This window comes from Lynx rufus, unplaced genomic scaffold (genome assembly GCF_022079265.1).
Source record: "Lynx rufus isolate CCGP_SWC_20201006 ecotype Redwood Valley unplaced genomic scaffold, mLynRuf1.p SCAF_6, whole genome shotgun sequence".
Classification (NCBI taxonomy): Eukaryota; Metazoa; Chordata; class Mammalia; order Carnivora; family Felidae; genus Lynx; species Lynx rufus.
In genome coordinates, this window is record NW_025814878.1 from 74,441,577 (window position 1) to 74,465,588 (window position 24,012).

Below are 24,012 nucleotides of genomic sequence, written 5' to 3' on the forward strand. Positions count from 1 at the left end.
CATTCTGTCTAAAGATACTTCTTGCCTCTTGTTTCTTTAGGCTAAGATTTAGTAGGACTAAAAATTGAGACAAGTCTGCACTGAGATATATATGGATGGATGTGTATACATATAAAAAAACCACACACACACACACACACACAAAGAAAAGGAGAGGTTTCCAAATCTTGCATTTAATATTTATATAGGCATTTTCTGAAAGCTTTGAATCTAACCGAAGCTACCGGTTAGGCAAAGAACTTTGACTATAATGAACGTTATTGTAAGACAAGAGAACATGCTGTTTTTATCATCCACCCACTTGCTCTCCCCAAGAAAAATACTGAACAGCAGTTAGCTCATTTCAAGGGCTATATCTAGTTACTGCTAAACTGGCAGACTTCTGCCAGGCTTCTAAAAGCAATTCGTATTGATTTCTGACTTTAGGGCTAAAATTAATAAGGAGCCCAGGAAGGCCAGGGTTTTTTCTTGAACAGAGAAACAACCCAAAGGTTATGTTAGTGACTGAATTTGCTGTGCTAGTTAGGGATTTAAAAAAAAAAAAAAAGTATGTATATAAAAGAACATCAATCACATTGGAAAAATGGGTAGTTATAATAAAAGTGTGTTTTTGGTATGTTTTTATTGCAAGCCAGCAGTGACCCTTCCATTTGCCTATTAGAGAGATTAGAATGTTTTGTTAACTAATGCTTTTGTAAAATAATAGTCCCAAACCTCTCTGGCATATGTATTCATGAATGACAACATCGGGTTTGTGGGGTGAGTGTAATTACTTCCTAGAACTAAGACCAATGTTACTAATGATTTACAGACATTTGTAAATTCTGTACCATACAACCCAATAATTAAAAGGGTTTAGAGTCTCTCTAGTGTGGCTCCTGATCGCTGCAGAAATTCTTTCTACAGGTGGGCTTGGTGGCAATACAATGACATCAACACTGTAAGCTCCTAATATGACAGAGCCACACTGGAAGCTGCTTTTATATTCCCAGCCAAGTCCAGAACGGTGTTGGTACTCTGAATACCTATTCATTATTCTTGATTTAGTATATATGTCTCGACACACAAATCCCTCAAATACTGATGAGAAAATCAACACAGAAAACAGGGGCCAGCCAACATTCCAGTAGCAAGACTGGAGATGCAGGTGAGGAACAGTGTCCTGGACCAGCTGTCTTTTGAAGCCAATTACTTTCTCAGAAAAATTAATTTTTCTTTCACTTCCAGCTCACGTAAAAGTTAATAAAGGAAGGATATCTGGCAGGATCATCTATCTCTCCATCTACCCACCCGCTTAATCACTAGCCACCATGAAATGAGTCTGGGAATGTACATAACCATTGGATTTAATTGGACCTGGCATGTACTATTTCCTAATAACCTTCTGCCTTGTCTCCCATTAGAAGTGAGATCTTTTAGGGTGAGTGAATAGGTCAGACCTTCCAGAAAAGTTTTTCAATTTTCTGTTTGCCACAGGAGTAAATTAAAAGCAAAAAGAGAAAGAGCCAATAGCTAGCTATGTGCTTTAGGGGAGTACTGGGTTCTGGGTATTTATTGTTGAGGAATTAAAGAGAAATTCTACTTCGAGGCTAAGACCAATGTTCTAAACACAGATTGGTGCATATCCTCTGATAACTGGTTACATCAAGAGTCCTTTCTAGAACGTTTAAGCACATATTTCAGCTTTATGCTTTTTTCTTTAAATAATATTTCATTTTCAGCACCTTTATAAAACTGAGAGCCACAAAGTAAGGATGACTAGAAGTCATGGTTACATCCTGAGATCTGCATCTTCCTGTAACATTTATATTTGTGACATGACAGCACCTTACTTAACAACTGAGTAGCCAACTTCCCACAATGAAGTTTTGGATACTTGACAGCAAGCCATCAGTATTGCTTGTAATGCAAATTTTCACTTAAACTGCCTAAACTTCACAAAACACTGATAATCCTTTTGCTCTTACTGAACATGGCTAATTCCAGATGGGGAGGCACTACGAGAATTCTTCTATGATACGTGCCAGGTATCAGCTTATCATGCCTTACCTCCAAATTCACCCTCCACCACATGCTAATAGTGGACAGAATTCCTTTAAGCAGGTGTCGCTCACGAGTAGGACGTGAAGCTTTCTCAGTTGGAGGGTGAGGGAGGGACACCACAGGAGGAAGGCGGCTCTCCTGTGCGGTTGCTGCATAGTGGGTCACTGGTGTGGGTCTGATAGTGCTGCCTTAACTCAAGGCACGTGGCCCCAGAGCACATGGCCCCACATCGACCCTGAGCTCTGGCCTGGCAATAACCTCCCTGCAGCCCCCTGACATGGACACGCTCCAGGTCTTCTGTCTGCAGTGGCATCTCCACTCCCTCTGCAAGCACACATGCCTGGCCATAACTCGAGGTAGCTTCCTGTTGCGTGGGGACTGTAGACTTGGGGAAACCAGTGAACCTCTGTGCCCTCTAGTGAGCTGCAAATATAACTTCTCCAAGGAGCTCTGAGGCCCAGCTTCTCTTCCGAGTTTGTCCTTCCTTGGGTATTCTCCCTAAGCCACAGGGTACGATATGCTTTCCTTGTATCTGATAGTCACTCCTTTATCACTGTTTGGTGATTCTTTATATTTAACTTACTGTTTAAATAACCATGTGGTGTTTATCTCCTGGTTGGTAACGGACTGATAAAACACATTTTACTTAGCAACTGGTAACTGTCAGCAGAAAGGACACAAGGAATAGAAGTTACTAGTGATACAATAAGAAAACTAGACTCTTCAGTTCATGGCCATGTTTTTAATTACCAAATAGACTAAACACATACTAAAATAGACTAAAACACATACTAATAAGCCATGTATTTTAATTGACTGAAAGGACAGGTTTTATATAACAAATTTATTTATACAAGTTAATAAAGGACATACACTAATTCCTCTCTCTCTTTTTATAATTCCTCTCTCTTAATAAACCTGACCCAAATCAAATGGTATACAGTAAAAAAACACTGGGGCGTCTGGATGGCTCAGTGGGTTAAGCGTCCGACTTCAGCTCAGGTCACGATCTCACAGTTCGTGAGTTCCAGCCCAGCATCAGACTCTGCTGGTCAGTGCAGAGCCTGCTTTGGATCCTCTGTCTCCTCTCTCTGCCCCTCCCCCACTCATGCTCTCTTTCTCTCTCTCTGAAAAATAAACATTAAAAAAATAAATATAAAAATAAAAATAAATAAAAACACCAAGAAAAGCAACTTCCGAGATACTAAACAGTGAACATTTACAAAGAGTTACAAAGAGTACCACACTTTCATCATCATGCAAACGTAAACACTGAGTCTCATCAAACTCACACACTGGTCTTAATACAGGATTAGAGACAACGGATCTGGTTTTTATAACATCGTATTTGGGCTTAACTGGTGACTGGTGGTTATATCAGTGAGATACCCTCACTGAAACAGGAAAGTGCTATTCTCTCCTAACTCAGATGTTTACCAGGCGAAAGATACAAGCTGACATACCAATTAAAACAACAACAACAAAAAAATGACTTCCTAGCACACAGAATTCTTGGGCTTTGGCTGGACAGCTTATTTGGTGACTCTTAGTTCAACACAAATCATGCAAAGGGTACTCTTCCAATCAGCAAAAAATTAGAATGTAAATTAGAACTATACCGAAAATATTACCCAATAAAAGGTTATTTGCAATGAGAATGCAATAAACAGTTTTCAGCAATGGTGAAAACATTGGGGAAAAACAGACCTTCACCAACATTTGAAATCTATTTTCTGCTAAAATTACCCATTTTCAGGAAGACAGCCAATTCTTTAGGTAGATACCACTTCCACCCAAATTCCGCTATCACAACTTGTCATTTTGCCTGCATATCCATCTAATTCCAGTAGTACCTCTGTCCACCCTCCCTGTAGATGTTTACGTTTTGGGGTTCTAGAGGACTGAGTCCTTATGGAATCATCTCAGAGGTACCCTGGTCCCCAAATGAGTTAATGATAGGGAACAAGTTTCCAGTTGTCATTCAGCAACCACCCACAAGTCTGGATGCTGTAGTCATTTCACCTGCCACATATGTAACTGTTAAAATTCTGTTTGCCCAGTCACCTCATGACGAGGCTGGGAAATCTGTCAATATTCAGTTTATCATTTATGATTGCCATAGTATAATAATAAACGCTTACTAGGTGTGTAGCATAGTACAGTGAGGGAAGCTGCAGCTGGAGTCCCTCCTGGGGAGTAAAAATATTGCTGTCGTCATCACTTCTGCTACCCATACCAGTTGGCCGTATCTGTGGCCAGGAGCAGATTGTTTAAGAGTGGTTTACCACTAAAGATAGGCAGGGAGAGAAAAAACGGTAAGTCTGGTCTAGGATAACAGAATCAATGCCAAATTACTGGTCTTTTTGCCCCAGCTATTGATCTCAGAGTCATCTTTGAATCTAGTTATAGGCTGTCCCAGAGCCCAGAATCTGTATTTCAACCTAGTGATGTGATCAGTACATGGAATGAAATGGACTGATAATGGAGAAAAATACTATCCCAATTTAACAGACTTGGGATAATAACATCAATAAGCTAAGTCAAATTAACATGAAAAATGTTCATCTATAATGCATCTCAGACAAATTATGGAGTTATTCCATCCATCCTCAAAGGATAAATCCTACATAGGTATAGTAGTTCAGGAGAATGACAAATAATGAGCCCCAAGGCAACACACAAAGCAGCTACATGAAACACAGTTGGCATCTCTTGACTTGCAAATTCTCCTACTTAACAACTGTCACCATCAATTATTTCAATAACAAATAATACAGGTTTTCTCCAAAAATTATCTTGCTAAGAGTAGAAACAAGAAAATGGTTTCAAACCCTGGGCAAAGAAAGGCAGATCTTTTTCCTTAATACTCCCATTCTGTTTTAACATTTGGCAATGAGCCCAGAAAGAAACTTTCAAAAAGCAGATTATCCATATATTCTTATGAGCTCAAATGAGTTTTACAGATACAGACAGTTAACATTTTAGGTAAACTAGGATAAAATCCTACTGATATTCATCACTGTTTTGCAGATTATAGATGCATCTGTATGGTTCATTAAATTCCCTCTTAAGAAAAAGAAAACACACACACACACAAACCACCATGCCTTTGTTCACAGATGTGAACCAATTCAATATGAGACACCAACTTTGTAAGACAATAAACGGAGGTTGGATACACAGAGAGATGCCCCCATATTACAACACACACAGATTACTCCTCTTCACTACAAAAGTGCTTTAAGCTAGAAGGGCAAAAAAGCAAAATGAGAAAAACATTTCTCTTGGCAGAAGGATTAGAAAATTCTATTCCAAAAGATGTTCACATTTTCTTTCATTTTACAAACGAAGGAAGGAGATATTTTGCAGATTTTGTAAATTCTATTGTAAATTCAGGTAAAGAGGCTGGTACAGAACAGTACTGTCCAATAGAACTATGATGCAAGCCATACATGTAATTGAACATTTTATAGTGGCCACCTTAAGAAAAAGTGAAATTAATTTTAATATTTAATTTAACCCAAAATATCCAAAATATTATCATTTAAAAATGTAATCAATCTAAAAATATGATAGTTTACATTCCTTTTTTCATACTAAGTCTTCTAGTATGCCCAGGTCCTTAGTCTATTAAAAATGCTATCTACTGGTCAGCAGAAGCCTCAGAAGACAAGACTACATTGTAATTTCTTGTTCTTAATACCCACCAGTTTATACACACAAAAACAAGATATACAGACAACACACTGGGTTATATTCACAGGATACAGATCTATCTCATTCAGCTTAAGGATTATTTAATTATGAGTACAGGTTCGAAAACAATCTCCTGTGACTTAAATAAACCTTTCTAATGTCCTTTTAAGTATAACATCATTTTGGCCTAGTGTTAAGTCTCTATATGTTGGTATACCAAGGAACTGTGCATATATAAATATGCAGTCTATATAAAGATTTCCTTTTGATAAAATCTTGTAGCAGAAAACCAAATATGACATTAATTTCCTACCAAATAACTAGAATTGATGAGCCTTAAAATAGCTTCAGAGAAAGAACCCTGCTAGAGCATAATAGTGGTTTCCAAGGTATGTCTTCTCTTGGCTAATATGTTGACAAGCTGAAAATTAGCACACAATCAGAACACACAATATATACATTTAGCTTTATTTTTTCCAAATAGAATAAAATTTCACATGCTTTTCATACTTCTGTAAATAGCTTCAGAAGATTTTTCTACTCTAAATATAGTTTCTCTTTACTTTAATAGTTAAGTAAGTGTTAACTGATAAAAGGTAAGTATAAAGAACTTTTAAAAACAATTAAAAACAGAACACAATAGGAAAAAGGGTAAGAGACATGAAGAAGAATTTCCAAATTCCTACTTAGGAATTACCATAATAAAACATGTTCAGCTTATTAGTAATCAAATATGTGCAAAATGAAACCACAATGAGATACCATTTTACACTTTTCGGCTTGTCAAAAATTTGATTCTGATGATCCCAAACACTGGCAATAATCTCGAATACTGAAAATTCTAGGATACCAGTGAAAGTGTAAGTTGGTACCATGACCTTGGCAAACAATTTGGCCTTATCTATTAGAGTTGATAATGTGCTTTATTGTACGACACAGCAATTCTACTCAAGGTAATACATTCACTCTTGGGTATGTGCACCAGAAGTCATAAAAAAGAATGCTCCACTGCCTTTTTCTTTTTCAAAGAAAGATGTAGTTCAATATCCAGCAACAGGAGAAGGGAAAAATTTTGATATAGTCATACAATGAAGTAATACATAGCAGTGAAAATAAACAGGATACTTGTTACAAAATGATAATGCCCAATTGCAATGAACATACAAATGACAGAAGAATACAGTTTAATGCCATTTATTATTATTTAAAGGTATATACATGTAGGTAAAATGATAAAGGACAGAAAGGCTATGATCAACAGAGCTCGGGACAGGGGACCCACTCTCAAAACAGGGATGGGATAGGGCCAGAGAAGAGCACACAGTGCCTCAAAGGAGAGGCAATGAGCTGGTGGCAGGCACACATGGGTTTTTTTATTACTCTTTATGTTTGTGTGTGTGTGTGTGTGTGTGTGTGTGTGTGTGTGTGTGTATTCTATCGCAGGAAACAATTTTTAAACCGGAAAGCATTCTAACAAACAAAAAAAATTGCACGTAATGTTTCAGAAGACAAACTGTCATCTGGAGCGCCATAAACTGTCCTTGACTCTATCATTCACCACTTGTAGTAACTGCTGCTCTTGCTTCTCTGTTTCTCTCCTCCTTCAGGATGGAGACAGATAGTGCCACCCAGATAGTGCCCATTACATTCCAGGGGCTCAGCAAATGCTGACTGAAAGAATGACCAAACTAACCTGACCTGCATTTCTAGAAAGACCAGGGAAACTGAAATGTGGGCTACAAGTGGGCAGTGATTACTTTGGCTTATTTGTTTTCACAATTTAGCACATTTCCTGCAAACTGACAGCCTGTTCTCTTTTATCTTCTCCTTCACCCTCCTTCTGTCTTGGTGTTTAAGGTTTGAAATAGCTCAGAGATGAGATCAGCCTCAGACTCTGCCTTCAGAATGCTTTCTTCTGCTTTCAGAGAGGGCTGTATCAGAGGGGGCCGTGCTATTTAAGGGTTGCAGCAACACTGTACTTGGTTTTTTGCACCCAATTAAGGGAACAAATCCACCAATCCAGCTTCAGTGTATTAAGGAAACCACAGTCATCTGTTGGAACCAACCAAGGGAGCAAGAGATTTAATGCTGTCCTGGGTCACTGTCGGAGATGATTCTGTGATCACCTCCCAACACAAACACACAGAGGACCACAAACATGAATGTCTCCTCGAATGGTCAGATGATCCATCTGCATTTTCCCAAGTAACCCACAGCATTCAGGTATGAGATTCACAAATGGGGGTAGAAATATAGCATCCCAACTAAACAGGAAGTCTTCAACCAAATACAGAACTAAAATTAGAAAAGGTATAAGAAATGGTAGGGAAGGGGTGCCTGGGTGGCTCAGTCGGTGGAGCGTCCAACTTTGGCTCAGGTCATGAACTCGTGGTTCATGAGTTCAAGCTCTGCATCACGTCAGGCTCTGTGCTGACAGCTCAGAGCCTGGAGCCTGCTTCTGTGTCTCCCTCTCTCTCTGCCCTTCCCCCACTCGCACTCTCTCTCTCTCTCAAAAAATGAATAAACATTAAAAAAATGGTAGGGAATAAACACTCCATTTTCAGAATACATGTTTCCTGGAATTTATTCCTTTTTAATGCTGAATAGAAAATCTGAGATTTCACCAATGCCTTTAGAGACAAACATATACACATTGAAATCTAAAAACAATAATTATGCAGATCAAAGTAGGCCCTGACACTTAAGAAAAGCTGTTAAATGAAAAGCATTTCTAGAAAAAGCAAAATGCTATGTAGCAAAATCAAATTAAAATAAAAAAACAGAAAGAGGCTTTGGTACCTTTAAATAACAGAGGACAAAAATAAGTTTAGTTCATTATTAAATTCATGTAATATAAAAACATCTAGGTGTTTGAAGGAATCTATAAAACAGAAACAAATCTAAAGTGTATCAGAGCCTGAGAGACAAAAAAAAAAAAATCTTCCTTTTATCCTCTTTGATTTTAATAGAACACCAGAATTTGGAAGAATTTATTTTCCCAACTAAATTTTCTTTTGGTCTGCATATACCTAGCAGGATGGCACTCTGTATTTGATCTAATTTTAAAATGGCATTTTATTTTTAGCAGCACATTTCCTTTGTCCCAATAAGCCTACTACAGGAAATAAAAATTGTCTTGAAATGCCTTTGATACTACATCTATGTCTCCAATATTCCCACCTAGTTCTTTCCTAGGTTTTCAAGACTGTGAATATTCAAATCTAAAGGCAGTTAGTTAAAGAAGGGAACAAGAATCATTACATGTTTGGAATTTAGCTGGTAAAACAGTACAAGTAAAGAAACAATATTCTCTGAATACAATGTGGTCCCAGAGGACAATACGTCATTACTCTGCAGAGCCCAAGTATTGCGGTAAATGCCATACCGTGTGCTTTTACCTCACTCATAACAAGTACAATACCAGCCAGGACTGGTCTCTCCTAGTTCTGTGCTGATTAAAAAAAAAAGAAAAAAAAAAAAAGGTGGGGTGAGCGTTAGACAATGTGTAACTGGTAGCAATTTAGCACTACTATCCATCTAGTCCGTTCAGGAGAGCCATTCTGGTCCTACTGTGACCACAGTAATTCAAAAGTTTTAAGATGAACAAACGTGAGTAGCTGTCTTAGTCTAGCAAATATCATGTTGACCCCACAACCCCAGAATTTCCCTCAATCTTACCAAGTTGGTTTTTAGCACTCACTGGGAAGAGAAGACTAATGTAAGTTAGCTCACTGTAGCATTAAACTTTGAAAATTGTTGATATCTGAAAATGAAAGTCTAGGTCTTATCAGAAGACTCATTTACTCAAACACAGTATCCAGTTGAAAAAAAAGTTTCCTGGATAGTCCCTGGGATTTAGCAAACGGAATATGACCTGGAACTTATTTAATAATGCCAACTAAACAGTAATACCCATAATTTCACAACAGCTTTCCTTGGAGAGAAAATCGTGGATCGTGTATTTGTTCTAGTCAAGTAGAAATCTGTGGCATGCTTTTCTTCTGGTTGTAGTCCTGGGCTGCAAATCTCAGGCTGGGATTTCAGCTTTAGCATTCAACAAGTCCTTTAGAGTAGTCCACATTTAGTTAGTTGGAGGATGAAACAACACATGTGACAGGGCTTTCTTCTATTCTTTCAATTTCTTACATCCTGCTCAGAATCTGACCAACAAGTCCTGCATTGGGATGCTTAGAACAGCAGGATATTTTAGGCAGCCCTCTTGGAATTTATCCTATTTAAGACTGCTCATGTTTGGCAATTAAAAACTCTAAAGACTGTAAGCAGGGATAAGGATGGAGAAAAGCAGCCTCTGCCCTAACGGAGTAGACATGTTCAGCATCCACTCCAAAGGGAGTAGAGATTTTACATGCCAAGTACAATTCAGAGCTACTCTCTGACAGCCTCCTTCTCATATACACTGCTCTGAAAGCCCACTGGAAGCCATATATGGAATGAGAACATGTATCTACACTACTCTGAAAAATCTGGGACCGTACATTGGTCAGATATGTGAGCAAAGCTAGAGGTTCAATGAAAAGCAACACAGGAAAAAAATTAAATTGTACCACAATATTAGTATCTTTTAGTAAACCTCATCAAGGGTTCACAAAATATATCCAACCAAGATCTTCCTTTTCTCAAAAAAATATAATCCATTCACAAAATAGAATAAGCAGCTATTAGTTAGGGAAGCTGCATTTAAAAATATGCTATTTATGCATAAATAAGTTGCTAGAGCTGAAAATCCCTTCAGATAGGAGTCAGGTAATTTCCCTATAAATTTACTATCTAATTAATTTGTACACCTTCTAAAATATACCTTTTAAGCTGTCTTATATATTTAAATGAAATTTTTCTCTTGCAAGAGATAAAGAAGCCTATCTTTTTACAAAATAGCAACTATTTTTATCCCTGTAACTTGGTCCCGATCACACATAGTTACAGCAGTGATTTTTGGAAACATCTGTAGGAATTTGGAGGATTTATGGAAATAAGAGTGTCCATCACCAAAGGCGGCCAGAACATCTAACTTTTTCTATAGGTGCTATTACAAAGCACCAGAATCGTGACATTTGTGATTTTGCAGCAAATTTCTCAGCTCTTTGTCAACCAGCAAATCTTTCTTTCTGATCAAAAGATTTCTAATAGCCTGGCAAACTAATTTCCAGGATACAATCCAGGCAGCTTAAAGAGAGGCCAGTCTGAACAATACTGGCATCAAATACAGCCCGGGGCAGATTCAACATTTTCTCTCCAGTGGTCCCACCCACTTATTTTTCAGTCATTAAGGAAGCACACCTGTAACAGGTAAAATCTAGTACCTCCAGGTGAATGAGGCAGCTGCAGGCAATTCTGAAAATAACAAAAAACCCACCACAGTCCTGATTTGGTTTTAAGCAATCATGCAATCCCCCATTATACCCATGTCTTCCTAAAACACCTCTCCATGGCAAGCAAAGTTACTGATGATGCATGTGGCTTTAGTCACAGTGATGCATTAGGTAAGCAGGTGTGTGCTGAGTACCAGGGGGTGCTCCAAAATGCATCTCCGTCATCTTCCACTTGTCTTCTCTAAGATTCTGTCTATTTATTAAAAAAAAAAAGAAAGAAAAAAGTCAGTTATTGCATTGGGTTGACAAGAAAATTAACTCTGGCAATGACATTTTAAATGTCAGGAATGGCGATGTTGGAAATCATAATAATCACCCCCATGTGATTGAGGAATGAAAATCCTAGGATTCAGGATCAGCAAAGATTTATGATATCCCACCGACCTCCCACATATAAAAGTGGAAAGAAGCCACATGTTTCCAGAGACTGCCGAGACTGCTCTCAGAGGCACTGTTCCACTCGTACCCAGGTGAGTGGGGCGTGCATGGGTCCTCCACTCAGGGGGCCTGCAGAGGGCGACCATAGCTGAAGAACAGCACCAGCATGGCCAAAATATGCTGCCGCCCAACTCCCCAAGTGCCACCTCTGGCCCTCCCCCCGTGACAGCTCCATGTTTCAACCACAACACAGACACCTGGCATAAGGCGGCTTCTGAGACCTGCTCTAGGGAGCTGGGGCTGCTCAGTGCCCAGGATTTAGTAGTTATGACATATTTTGAGGATCACCCCTGAATAGCAGGGATCCCAAAGCAGAAACTTCTCCAGGCTCTGCCTTGAGTCTATTTAAACAAGAAACCTGATGGTGTTCTACCTGAAAATTATTGGTGAAATGGCCTCCTTTTCTCCTAGGTACCATCTTAAGAAGTTGTGATGTTCTTTTCCTATCATCTCTCTTCTCTGTCACTGTGTAAGAGCAATCACAGATGCTAACGGTGTTTTTATACGTTCCTTGGCAGGCTTTCTAGCCCTATTGTTTATGTACATATACTGCAGAGAGGGTAGGGAAGGAAAGGAGAAAAGAGGGCTTCCACCTTTTAGTACATTCTACCTGTGAATGCTCTGTCTAGGCCTTTGAGTGTGGATTGTGGACTGAGTGTGTACTACTATCAAGGAAAAAAAAAAGGGGGGCACCTGGGTGGCTTAAGTGTCAGACTTAGGCTCATATCATGATTTTGCAGCTCGTGAGTTCGAGCCCCACGTCGGGCTCTGTGCTGACAGCTCAGAGCCTGGAGCCTGCTTCGGATTCTGTGTCTCCCTCTCTCTCTGCCCCTCCCCTGCTCACACTCTGTCTCTGTCTCTCTGTCAAAAATAAATAAACATTAAAAAAAATTTTTTTAAATAAGTAGGAAGGGGGAAAAGGTTGAATTACTCTTAAAGATATTTTTCTTTCTCCCCTCTGCAGATAAAGTGTGAGTTGCTATTAACCATTAAGGCCCTGAACGATTCACAAGACAGGGTGGTACAAACAATGCACCATGGACTTGTACTCTACTTCCATGTGCTCCTGCTCATAGGACTGATTAGGGGGCCTGAATAGGTGGGCTGAATGGGTGGAGTTGCCCAGGGCCTTTGGAATGGTCTACTGAAATCAAGTAAATGTCAATGGCATCAAGACCAAGTTTAATACTATGACCACAAGTCATGTGAAAACGCATGTTTTATAGATCATGGGCTTTCTGAGAAATTCATGAGGGAATAAATATTTTTAAAGAGTAAAAAAGTCAGCCCTCAAGTCTCCAAGGAATTTACATCTTCAGGAAAAATGAGAACAAAGATGGCAAGCACACAGTATTTTTTTTAAAGGTTTTTGCATAGATAATAATGTCCACTAGATTTATGTGTCCATTAGATTACTCCCACCCCAGTTTTTTCCAGTTCTTTGAAGATAAATCTGGATTGTTTAATATCTTTGGATGAGATATGTTATAAAAATACTACAATTTTCCTAACAAGTATTCCAATGTTCCATCTTTATAAAAATAGTTTTAAGAACCTTTAAATATTACATGTGTGGGTTTTGCCACTGTTTAAAACATATGCATGGAAACCACCCACAACCATCTGTGGACTTACTAATGTAAAAACAAAGCAAGATTTCACATTGGCTCTGAACTGCAGGTGCTGGTGTATAATTTATATTATTCATGGTCTCTGCTTTCCTTCCATAGGTGTTCTAGAAAGGGTACAAATCCTGGGTAGCCTCAAAAGACCTATTACTTACAGACATCAAAGTACCCAGTAATGCACTCTCATTTCAATTCAGTGTTAAAAATAGACATTTTAGAATTCAGTCTCACTTGAAATACAGTCAAAACCTCAACTGCTTTGTATATAAAGATTGCAAGGAAAAACACACACAAAAAGTTAACATGCTGATCTCTGGGTGACGGAATAATGGGTGATTTTTATTTTCTACTCTAGACTTGTATATTTTCCTAATCTTTCTAAATGAACCTAGGCTACTTTCATGATCAGAAAAAAAAACCAGTATTTTTTAAAGGGGGGAATAATCAAAATATTATCTTATTTCATAAAGAAATGCTATTTCTTATTTTGAAAGTGAATCTCTGTGCTTCACAAAGTTGTAATAATACATATAAATAACTTCTGGTCTAAACATTAGAAAAGCTTGAGCCTTTTATGTTCCATAAAAGACACAGGACATAATAAAGTAGCTTTAAAAAACATGTTGATTAGTTTAGGAACTGTAGCGTTTTTTTTTCAAGTTGACCATTTGTTATTACAGACCATCTCCTTTCCAGTGTAAATGAGTTAAATGTGCAGAAAACCTTAAAAATATGGCTTTGATTCTGTTGTTTCACAAAATGTAAATCTGCACTTTGAAACAGAAAGCACTTACTCCCTTAAATTCTTCTTGGAAAAAAGGGGTATAGATTATAAATAAAATAAATTATAAACAAAAATAAACTCTAATGTACAACAACAGTTGAAAATTGGAGGAAAAAAACAAAAAACCTGGGCTTCTTCGTGCGTGTTTACACTGGGCAGTCCCTAATGTGCATTTCAGAAAGTGAAACCTACAACTTTAGGAGACTACACGTGCATTCCCCTAACACCTTCAGTCTCAACCCCTAAGGACAATTCAAGAGAGATGAATTTTAAAACAAGAGAAGATTTTACCTACCTTTGATGCCAATCGTGATTTCAGGCCTAAGAACGAATAGACTGTGTTGCTTTCCTTTGATTCAAAAAAACTGTCATAATCCTAGAAAAAAGAGGAAGAGACAACAAACAAAAGCAAATAATTATTGGGATGTGGTGCTTTTGAAAAATTCTTTATGGAAACAAAAAAAATGTACCAGTGCTTCATCCAGGCCAGGGAAGAGCTACATAAATCTACTGGATTTGCTCTGCTTGAGCATAAAAATCTCTCTGAGTATGATGATGAGGTAAGCATGTTGTTAATGCAAGGCCTGTGATAGGACTGAAATGTAAAACACTGACAACACAAGGGAAACCGGAACATGTTCCCTTTCTCTCATGTGCCAAACTAACATTTGTGTAAAATCACTCTAAGATTTTACTCTAGTGCATCAATAGGAAAGGCTGACTCCCAATTCCATTCTTGATATTTTGTTATCTAGGGCTTTAAAAAAAATCACTGGGTAAACACAAAGCCATAAAGGTCTCCATGTGTCAATGCAAGTGCTTCTATTCTGCTTTTGAAGTCTGCCACATTCTTTCAGACTATGTCTTCAGAGAGAATAAAAAGATCAAATAAAAACTAAAGGAAAGCAGATTCTCTATAACATTTATCTTTGCCTCAGACCTGGAATCATTTTTATCTTTCTATTTTCACAAGAGAAGCCATCAAGAAATTCTGACCAATATGTTCATGAATTGTTTCTTTTCAAAAGTTTGCATATGTGTTATTGTATGGTTTCTGAGTTAGTGTAAAGCAGTCTTAAAATCTGTAAAAGTCCCTTTGATAACTTGACCCTAAGGATAAATATTGCAAGCAGACAATGATCAGAATCATTTTTAGCCATCTGCTGTATAACAGGTGCCTTACAATCAATACTTCATTTAATCCCACCACAGACCACCAGGTTGGAGGCTGGCTCAAAGCAAAGAAATATTGTACCCAAGTTTGATAGGCAATCTGTGAAAAAGCTGAGATTTGGAGCCAATTCTCCCTGACACTGAAATCGATGCTTTTTGTCTTCTGTGATGCTTCTTGGCCAAGAGGAAGCCAGCTATGGGGCACCCTGTATACCAGAGTCACTAAGCCCTAATGAATCCACTGCTGAGCCAAGCCAATGGCATCACAAGTACTCCTGAAATCTGTCTAGCAATCTAAACGAGAGACCATGACTTACAGAATAAAGATTTGCTTCTTGCAAAGGATGCCTCAGTGGTGAACAATCTTTTAATTATTTCACTCTGTATAGAGGCTCTCTTGTTCAAATGCTTTAGCAGGTTGAGTCTCATGTGGTTTTGAAGGTAGCTTCATTTTCATTCATGATCATCTCAACCTCGGGCCTTACACTCGATGTTCCTTCTGAAGATCTTCAGGTGGTAGCTCCCTCTGCCATTTAGGATCTGGCCCAATACAGTTCACCTCTAAAGACAGGCCTTCCTTGACATGCTAAGAAGGAGCAATCCATCTGAAGAGGGAGGCTCAGCAAAAACCTACTTCAAAAATGGCATTTTAAGGGGCGCCTGGGTGGCGCAGTCGGTTAAGCGTCCGACTTCAGCCAGGTCACGATCTCGCGGTCCGTGAGTTCGAGCCCCGCGTCGGGCTCTGGGCTGATGGCTCAGAGCCTGGAGCCTGTTTCCGATTCTGTGTCTCCCTCTCTCTCTGCCCTTCCCCCGTTCATGCTCTGTCTCTCTCTGTCCCAAAAATAAATAAACGTTGAAAAAAAATTAAAAAAAAAAATGGCATTTTAAGTTGAATCTGAAGGATACGTAGAGGTGACCAAGTAAAGCACTGGAACAGGGGATTCAGGACAGGGAACAGCACTGATGAAGAGCAAAGCTGGCAGGTCTGACAGGAATAAGCACAGGTCAGACTATGTAAAACCAAGAAAAAGATTTTGAATTTTATCTTAAGTATAAAAGGAAATCACGTGTGGGTTCCAAGTAAGGGAGCAGAATGATCTAGTTTCCTTTAAGAAAATAGAGAATTTAGGGGCGCATGGGTGGCTCAGTCAGTTGAGCGTCTGACTTCAGCTCAGGTCATGATCTCACGGTTTGTGAGTTCAAGCCCCGCGTTGGGGTCTGTGCTGACAGCTCAGAGCCTGAAGCCTGCTTCGGACTCTGTGTCTCCCTCTGTCTTTGCTCCTCCCATGCTCATGCTCTGTCTCTCTCTGTCTCTCAATAATAAATAAACATTAGAAAGAAAGAAAGAAAGAAAGAAAGAAAGAAAGAAAGAAAGAAAGAGAAAGAAAGAAAGAAAGAAAGAAAGAAAGAAAGAAAGAAAGAAAGAAAGAAAGAAAGGAAGGAAGAAAGAAAATAGAGAATTTGGGGTGCCTGGGTGGCTCAGTCGGTTAAGCATCCAACTTTGGCTCAGGCATGATCTCACAGTTCATGAGTGTGAGCCCCACATTAGGCTCTGTGCTGACAGCTCAGAGCCTGGAGCCTGCTTTGGATTCTGTGTCTCCCTCTCTCTTTGCCCCTCCCCTGCTCTCACCCTGTCTCTCTCTCTCAAAAATAAATAAATATTTTAAAAAAATTAAGAAAATAGCGATTTTAACTGTGTGGAGAATGGCTCAGACAGGCCAGCAAGAAGGAAAACGGGGAAAAGTCAGAAGAGTACTGTGGTAATCCAGGTAAGATGGTGGCAGCCTGAACCAGACCAATGATGGTGAAGAGAGAGAGAGAGAGAAATGCAGACAGACTGGAGACATATTCTATATTCTGGAGGAAAAATTTTTCGTTTATGTGCTGCTGAAGCAAGCAGAAGGAGGAAGAATTGATCATACTCGACTCTGGAATTGGGGGACAGAGCTAGGGAGAATTAAGACTTGGAGCAGCTCTGAGTTTTGTAACTTGATGGGAAAGACCAGAGAGAAACCAGATGTAAGAGTAAGGTTGAAGTGGAGTTTCAAAATGTTAAGTTTGAGAAACTATATGAGACAGACAATCAAGTAAAGAAGACACCAACGGGGCAGTTGGAGGTTATGAGAGTTTCTAGTGGCTCTAGGATATTACAGATTTCATAGAATTTTACAGAAAATTTTACAATTTTTTGTAAGAAAAACCACGTCACAGTTAATACAGGTCTAGCAGAACTTCTGCAAAATCCTATGAACCAAAAATGTTATAAGCATTCTTTGCAACAATGGTATTTTCGAACAGTTGAGTACCATTTCACTGATCGGGGTTCAAGAAATTATCCTGTTTGGTGCATCCTTTCTCTGCCTTTAACATCACGATGGCAAGCAGGTTTCTTACCTGAATATTGAATTGGATCCTCCCAACAGTTTACAAATTGTCATTAAGGTAATTAACTCCTTCCAAAGACACAAATATAAGATTTGGTAATTAACTTTAAAAGCAGAAAAACTGAGGGGTGCCTGGGTAGCTCAGTCAGTTAAGCATCTATTTGTCTCAGCTCAGGTCATGATCTCTTGGTTTGTGAGTTCAAGCCCCACATTGGGCTCCATGCTGACAGTGTGGAGCCTGCCTGGGATTCCCTCTCTCTCCCTGCCCCTCTCTCTGCCCCTCCCCTGCTCACTCTGTCTCTCTCTCAAAAATAAATAAACTTAAAATTTTTTTAAAAAAATAAAATAAAAGCAGAATAATTGAAAGGAAGTAATTTTTCTTTATTTAAAAAAAAATTTTATTAACATTTATTTATTATTAAGAGACAGAGCCAGAGCATGAGCAGGGGAGGGGCAGAGAGAGGAGGAGACACAGACTCTGAAGCATAGAGCCTGACCCGGGGCTTGAACTCACAAACTGCGAGATCATGACCTGAGCTGAAGACGGACGCTTAACCGACTGAGCCACCCAGGCTCCCCGAAAGGAAGTAATTTTTAGAGTGAATGTTGGGACAGTGCCTGACACACACCAGGTTAAGCAGATGAATGAGTTGTGTTTGCTAATTAATGACTGATGTTACATGTTTTAGGTAATCTCATATGAGTAACATAATTTGAGTAAACCCTATTTCTACTCTATTATGGGTTTTTAAAAATTATGTAAATTTGTTTTCTGATATTTAAAAGTCTGATGAATCTCAAAGTGTAAAAGGTTTAATAAATTATTTTTTTGTCATATTTAGGCAGAGTAGGTGATGGATAATTTAAAATCTAGTATTTTTTAATTGTTAATACCTCCTTTCAGAGACAATACATTAAACAGTATGACTGAAATAATTTAAGAGTAAAATAGTATTAGAAATTTTAAAATCATGTCCTATTAAAGTTGTAAGTTCTTATACCCTTAGGCATTCCCCAATATAAGAGAAAGATCCACTTTCTTATCAAATCCATTTCACTTATCAGGCTTCTATTTTTAAAAAATATATTAAGACTCTGTACTGCAAAGTTAAAAGCATTGTATTTTAAAAACCCAATATAAAGTTTCTAAATAGGCTTGCTGAATTCCTTATAGTTAAAGATGCTTTCTCTAAAGTGTTTGTAAATACACCTGCAAATTACACAATCAACCTTCTATAACTATAAAATATAATGATCAGTTAAAATCATCTTTGGAAAAGGGTACAAACATACAAAGCATATTCAAGATAAAATCGCCCAGTTTTAGAAGCTGGAACATTTTTATCACACATAAGACAAAAGATGAAAAACTCACGTTGTTTTTAGTGCTAACTGCCTATGAAAAGAGAAATTTCTGGACTATATAGGTATGTTATCAACATAACTGAGCACTGGTACTAACAGACCATCTATCTAAATGCTGCAATTTTAAGAAAAATACGGCAAGCTAAACAGCTGTTAAGAAGTGGAAGGCGGGGGGAGTTTCTGTTACCTATACTTCTGTTTGCATTCCAGGAAAAACCAATGTTAAGAGAATTTATGAGCTCACGATAAAATTTACAACAGGTAAAATGCACAATGGTCTCATTCTTCCACAGAGCTTACTTAAGTACATTACCCGTACACCATGATTAGACTATTATGGACTAGACAAGCATTTGAGACAAAGACCTTAAAGTTCTTTGCCCTTTTAGTGTTCCCTAAGAGAACAGTGAGGAAACCCACAGCGGCCACGCTGTAAAGCTGTACTGCTTCCCACGCTTAGTCAATGACAAGTGACAGACTCATATTATTTCCACATGCCAAGGGCATATCCAAACAGGAGGCTGTGGGGAATAAAAACAATACAAGGCCTACAAGGAAACGGCAGCAATCAGTTCTAAATGAGCGAAAGCAAATCTGGTTTACCCAAAAGAAGAAAAAAAATTTTTAATTTTTTTTTAAGACTACAAGAATTACTGCTGCTGCTGCTAAAAATGGGCAGAGGGGCTCATTCTTCCTAAAATTTGTTTCAAGCCTGAGGGTAGCCTCTGAGCAGAATGTCTTGATTTAGTGGGTAAGGACTATTAATGCTATGTTCTATTTTATAAAATCTTGACATAGAAGGAAAGAATAGTTGACAGTTGCAATCCTGGTACAGTATGTAAGATGTATTGTCTGAAACAGCTTCATTCAGCAATTTCTGTGCCAAACACCAAATATGGGTAAGCCCAAAGCAGAGGATTTTAAATTTCTTTTTTTTTTTTTTAATGTTTATTTATTTTTGAGAGAGACAGAGACAGAATGTGCGTGGGTTAGGGGCAGAGAGACAGGGAGACGCAGAAGCAGGCTCCAGGCTCTGAGCTGTCAGCACAGAGCCCAACACAGGGCTTGAACTCACGAGCTGTGAGATCATGACCTGAGCCGAAGTCAGACGCTCAACTGACTGAGCCACCCAGGCGCCCCAAGGATTTTAAATTTCTAATCATGTTTAACATTTCTTTTATTTCCTTTTTAATTTTTTTTAACGTTTATTTATTTTTGAGAGAGACAGAGTGCAAGCAGGGAAGGTACAGAAAAAGAGGGAGACACAGAATCCAAAGCAGGCTCCAGGCTCTGAGCTGTCAGCACAGAGCCTGACAAGGGGCTCAAACCCACGAACTGAGAGATCACGGCCTGAGCAGAAGTCAGACGCCCAACCGACTGAGCCACCAGGTGCCCCCGATGTTTAACATTTCTGACCATACTAGTACAAGATAGCAGGGCAAGAGGATACATCTACCCAGGCACCAACTGAAACTGGATGGGGAAAAAACTTTGTACTAAACATAGGAAAAGGAACCAGCAATAACATTTAAAAAAATACCCAGAGGAGTTAAGTGAAAAGGCTAAAATTAATTAAGAGAATCTCTTGGCTATTGACATTTATGTCATTCTCCTTTAAGCCACAGGGATTTGGTAAAGTAGATACATACCCTCCTCTATGCTCACACAACTAAACAGCTCAATAGAGTTACTAATATCTTTAAAACAAAATAAATATTAAGTATGTTTATATATTTTATAATAGTTATTATGGTCACAGAGGAGAATGTGGCTGCTATAATCTTTGCATGGGGGAGAAATGAAGAAGCTGTAAGAATGCAAATTTCTCTTCATCTTTCAAGGAAACAAATGCAGTCTAATTTTTACATCAAGGAATATAGGTACAATGTGTATTCACACAGAGTGGTGGTAACTCAGAGAACTACAAAGAAGAACCTCACAAGAGAGGCTATATCTCATGGGAATCACGGGAGGGCGCATATAAAGAAAGGGCAGAGGAAAAAGTGTCTTTGCACTTTTGACCCTCTTTACTGTTGTAACACTGAGAGTATTAACATGCCCTTGGTGTCTTAATAGTTTTGTTTTCTTTTCATTAAGTCTAACTGCATACACTCAGAAAGAGAAACATTTTAACAGAGAGAAAACCGCCCATGTGGACACTATTTAAGATCTCCTATTAAACATGCAACTGGGGCAGCCTCAACCTGTCTGGATGAAGGTCTTCAATATTCACAGCACAAGCCATCATTTTCATGAAAGACGTGTCCCAGGGATTCATCACTGTAGAATACTGCGGCAAACATCTCAGTGAGGTGAAAATGGGAGATTAAACATTTATAGACAGAAGAATAAAAACTACAGCTATATAAAAGAGATAAAACCGCAAAGAATATCTAATTAAATTGTTATGCTTCTGGGCATACAGCTGATCAGCAAGTGATAAAGAGGAATTTATATCACCCCTTTCCCCACCACCCAACCTTCTTCCTTTCCTAGTATCTGTGAGGATGTCATAAAAGATTATTTACAGTAAAACATTTGAAGATTCTCCTTGATTAGATAAGTTATCTTTTAGAAAGAAGGCTTTGAATAGAGATCTTCAAATTCAGATTAAATTTCTTTTTTTTTTTTTTTACTGTTTATTTTTGAGAGAGAGAGACAGAGAGAGACAGAGAGAGAGAGAGAGAGAGAAATAGCAGGGGAGAGGCAGAGAAAGAGGGGAACAGAGGATCAGAAGCAGGCTCTGCACTGACAGCACAGAGCCCCACATGGGGCTCAAACTCACGAACTGTGAGATCATGACCTTACACTTAACTGACTGAGCCACCCAGGCACCCCTCAGATTAAGTTCCTAAGAAAATTCTACCTGTGAGATAGGTGAGTTTCTAATTGAGGTGATTTTCCAAATAAATTTCATTGTAAAATTTAGAAGAAGGTTCAATAAGCTTCCCTTTGAGACATTTGCCTTTGACTTTTATTAATAAAATGGGAATGCAAATGCTCAGAACTGACAAGGCGGGGCTGAACAGAACAGGTTAGCTACCTGCTCCGCTGAAAACATCTGTGCAGCCATTCACCCATTCACATGACTAATTCTGGTAAGTATGTTCTGGGTTCCTAACACTATGAAGATACTAAGATAGACATGCCTGCTGAGGTGAGCACAAGGAAGCTTGGAGACTGGCTGAGGGGACAGACATGAAAAAAAAAAATTTATGACATAAAGGTCATAATAGGAATGAGGCACAGGTTTGCTGGACCTGGGGGAGGAGCAGTGATAACCAGAGCCCTAGTTAATTAGACAAATCTCAATAAGAAGGCCCATTTGAATTGAGTTCTGAGAGAGAAATAGGGCAGAATTAGATAGGAAATAAAAGTCACAGGATTTAGTAACCAAGTGGGTATTGAGGCAAAGAAAAGTGAGTTTGGGGTAACTTTCAGGGCCTTCCCTTAAATATCATGTAGATGATGTAGTCATTAAGCCTACATAAATAGCATTCACATTTTAAATGTTTATTTTTGAGAGAGAAAGAGACAGAGAGTGCGGGGAAGAGACAGAGACAGGGAGACAGAGGATCTGAAGCGGGCTCTGTGCTAACAGCAGACAGCCCAATGGGGGCTTGAACTCACAAACTGCAAGATCATGACCTGAGCCAAAGTTGGACGTTTAACTGACTGAGCCACCCAGGCACCCCAAAACATCCATATTTTAGAAACAGAGCACAATCTCCTGTGAATAACAATGAAAATTTTAAACTTTAGCTTTTTTTTTTTTTTTTCTTTTCCTTATTAATTCCAAGCAGAGTTCTAGTAACACAAGTCACTGCCAGTCAGGCTTCCACATAGGCCAAAATTCTCACTATGTTCCACTCCATATATCCATCCTGCCAGATAATATACTTGATTTTCACGGAGGAGATTTGGAAAACAGCTAATCCTGTGTTTCTCAAATGTGACCACTAAAGAACCCCAGGAGGTGGAGGAACTATGAAGGGACCATCTAGAACAGGGGTAAACTATGGAGGGGCTTCTGTGCTGAGTGTGGTTTGACATTTTTAAATGGTTAGAAAATAAAACAAAGACAACCAAACCAAAAAAGAAGATGCAGCATAGAACTGGTGGCCTGAAAAGCCTAACATATTTACCAGGGGGCCAATCCCTGATCTAGAATATTGGAGAATATATTTTGAGGCAGCTTCTATGAAAGCGAAATTCTTTGAAGTCTTGTTCCATCTTAAAATTCATGGAAACCCAGCATCCTGCCCCATAATATATCAGTGTTTCTTCTATTAAAAAATATGCTTTTGGGAAGTTCCCGGGTGGCTCAGTAGGTTATACATCTGACTCTTGATTTCCGCTCAGGTCAATCTCATAGTTTGTGAGTTCGAGCCACTGACAGTGTAGAGCCTGCTTGGGATTCTCTCTCTCACTCTCTCTCTCTCTGCACCTCCCCTGCTCATGCTCGCTCACACACACACTCTCTCTCAAAATAAATAAACATTCTTTAAAAAATATGCTTTGGCAAAGTACTCAAAATCTTCAAGCCAAATGTTGCTCTGGGCAGATAGGCAATCTTTACTCTAGAACCTTGGGCACCCCTAAGAAACTTAACTTTGGTTTTACTAGCAATACATATAATAATCATCTCGTTTTGACTTTTACTAGTTTTCATTTCACCAAGTGACTTTTTCTTTACTTTGAACCCAGCTTCTGGGTTCAATAATAACCCTTTACATCTTGATAATAGTATACCCCCAAATATTTTTGCTATTTGATGACTCTAAGGGAAGAGAGAAAAGTGACTCTAAGGAAAGGAAAAAGAGTAGAATAGCTTAAATGAGAATGTACTTTATAAAATAACATTCTTCAGAACAGCTTGCCAGTTGCAAACAATTATTTCAAGTGACTGGAAACAACTAAATAGTCCACAGTGAGGGAATGATTAAGTTAATTATAATTATCCAACCCAGAGAATAATATGTAACCTCTAAATATATGCTTACAATGACAGGGAAACTATTTTTTTTAGAGAACAAAGCAGGGCACAAAATGGTATATATAGTATGATCAAAAATAGGATTTTAAAAATTTTAATCAATTTGTAAGAAAAG

At 38.6% G+C, this 24,012-nt stretch overlaps 1 protein-coding gene and 1 pseudogene across 1 annotated transcript in view; both read right to left on the minus strand.

Moving 5' to 3' along the window:
* The window catches only part of LOC124529137 (striatin-4-like), a 33,142-nt pseudogene extending 21,848 nt beyond the window's left edge, over positions 1-11,294 (minus strand).
* The window catches only part of SH3BGRL2 (SH3 domain binding glutamate rich protein like 2), a 58,426-nt gene continuing 42,710 nt past the window's right edge, over positions 8,297-24,012 (minus strand). Inside the window, exons 3-4 of the mRNA XM_047101961.1 lie at positions 14,275-14,355; positions 8,297-11,322 (exon numbers count right to left, since the gene is read on the minus strand). Coding sequence (XP_046957917.1) covers positions 11,311-11,322; positions 14,275-14,355 — 93 coding nt within the window. The 3' untranslated portion in view covers positions 8,297-11,310. The remainder of the gene's footprint in view (positions 11,323-14,274; positions 14,356-24,012) is intronic.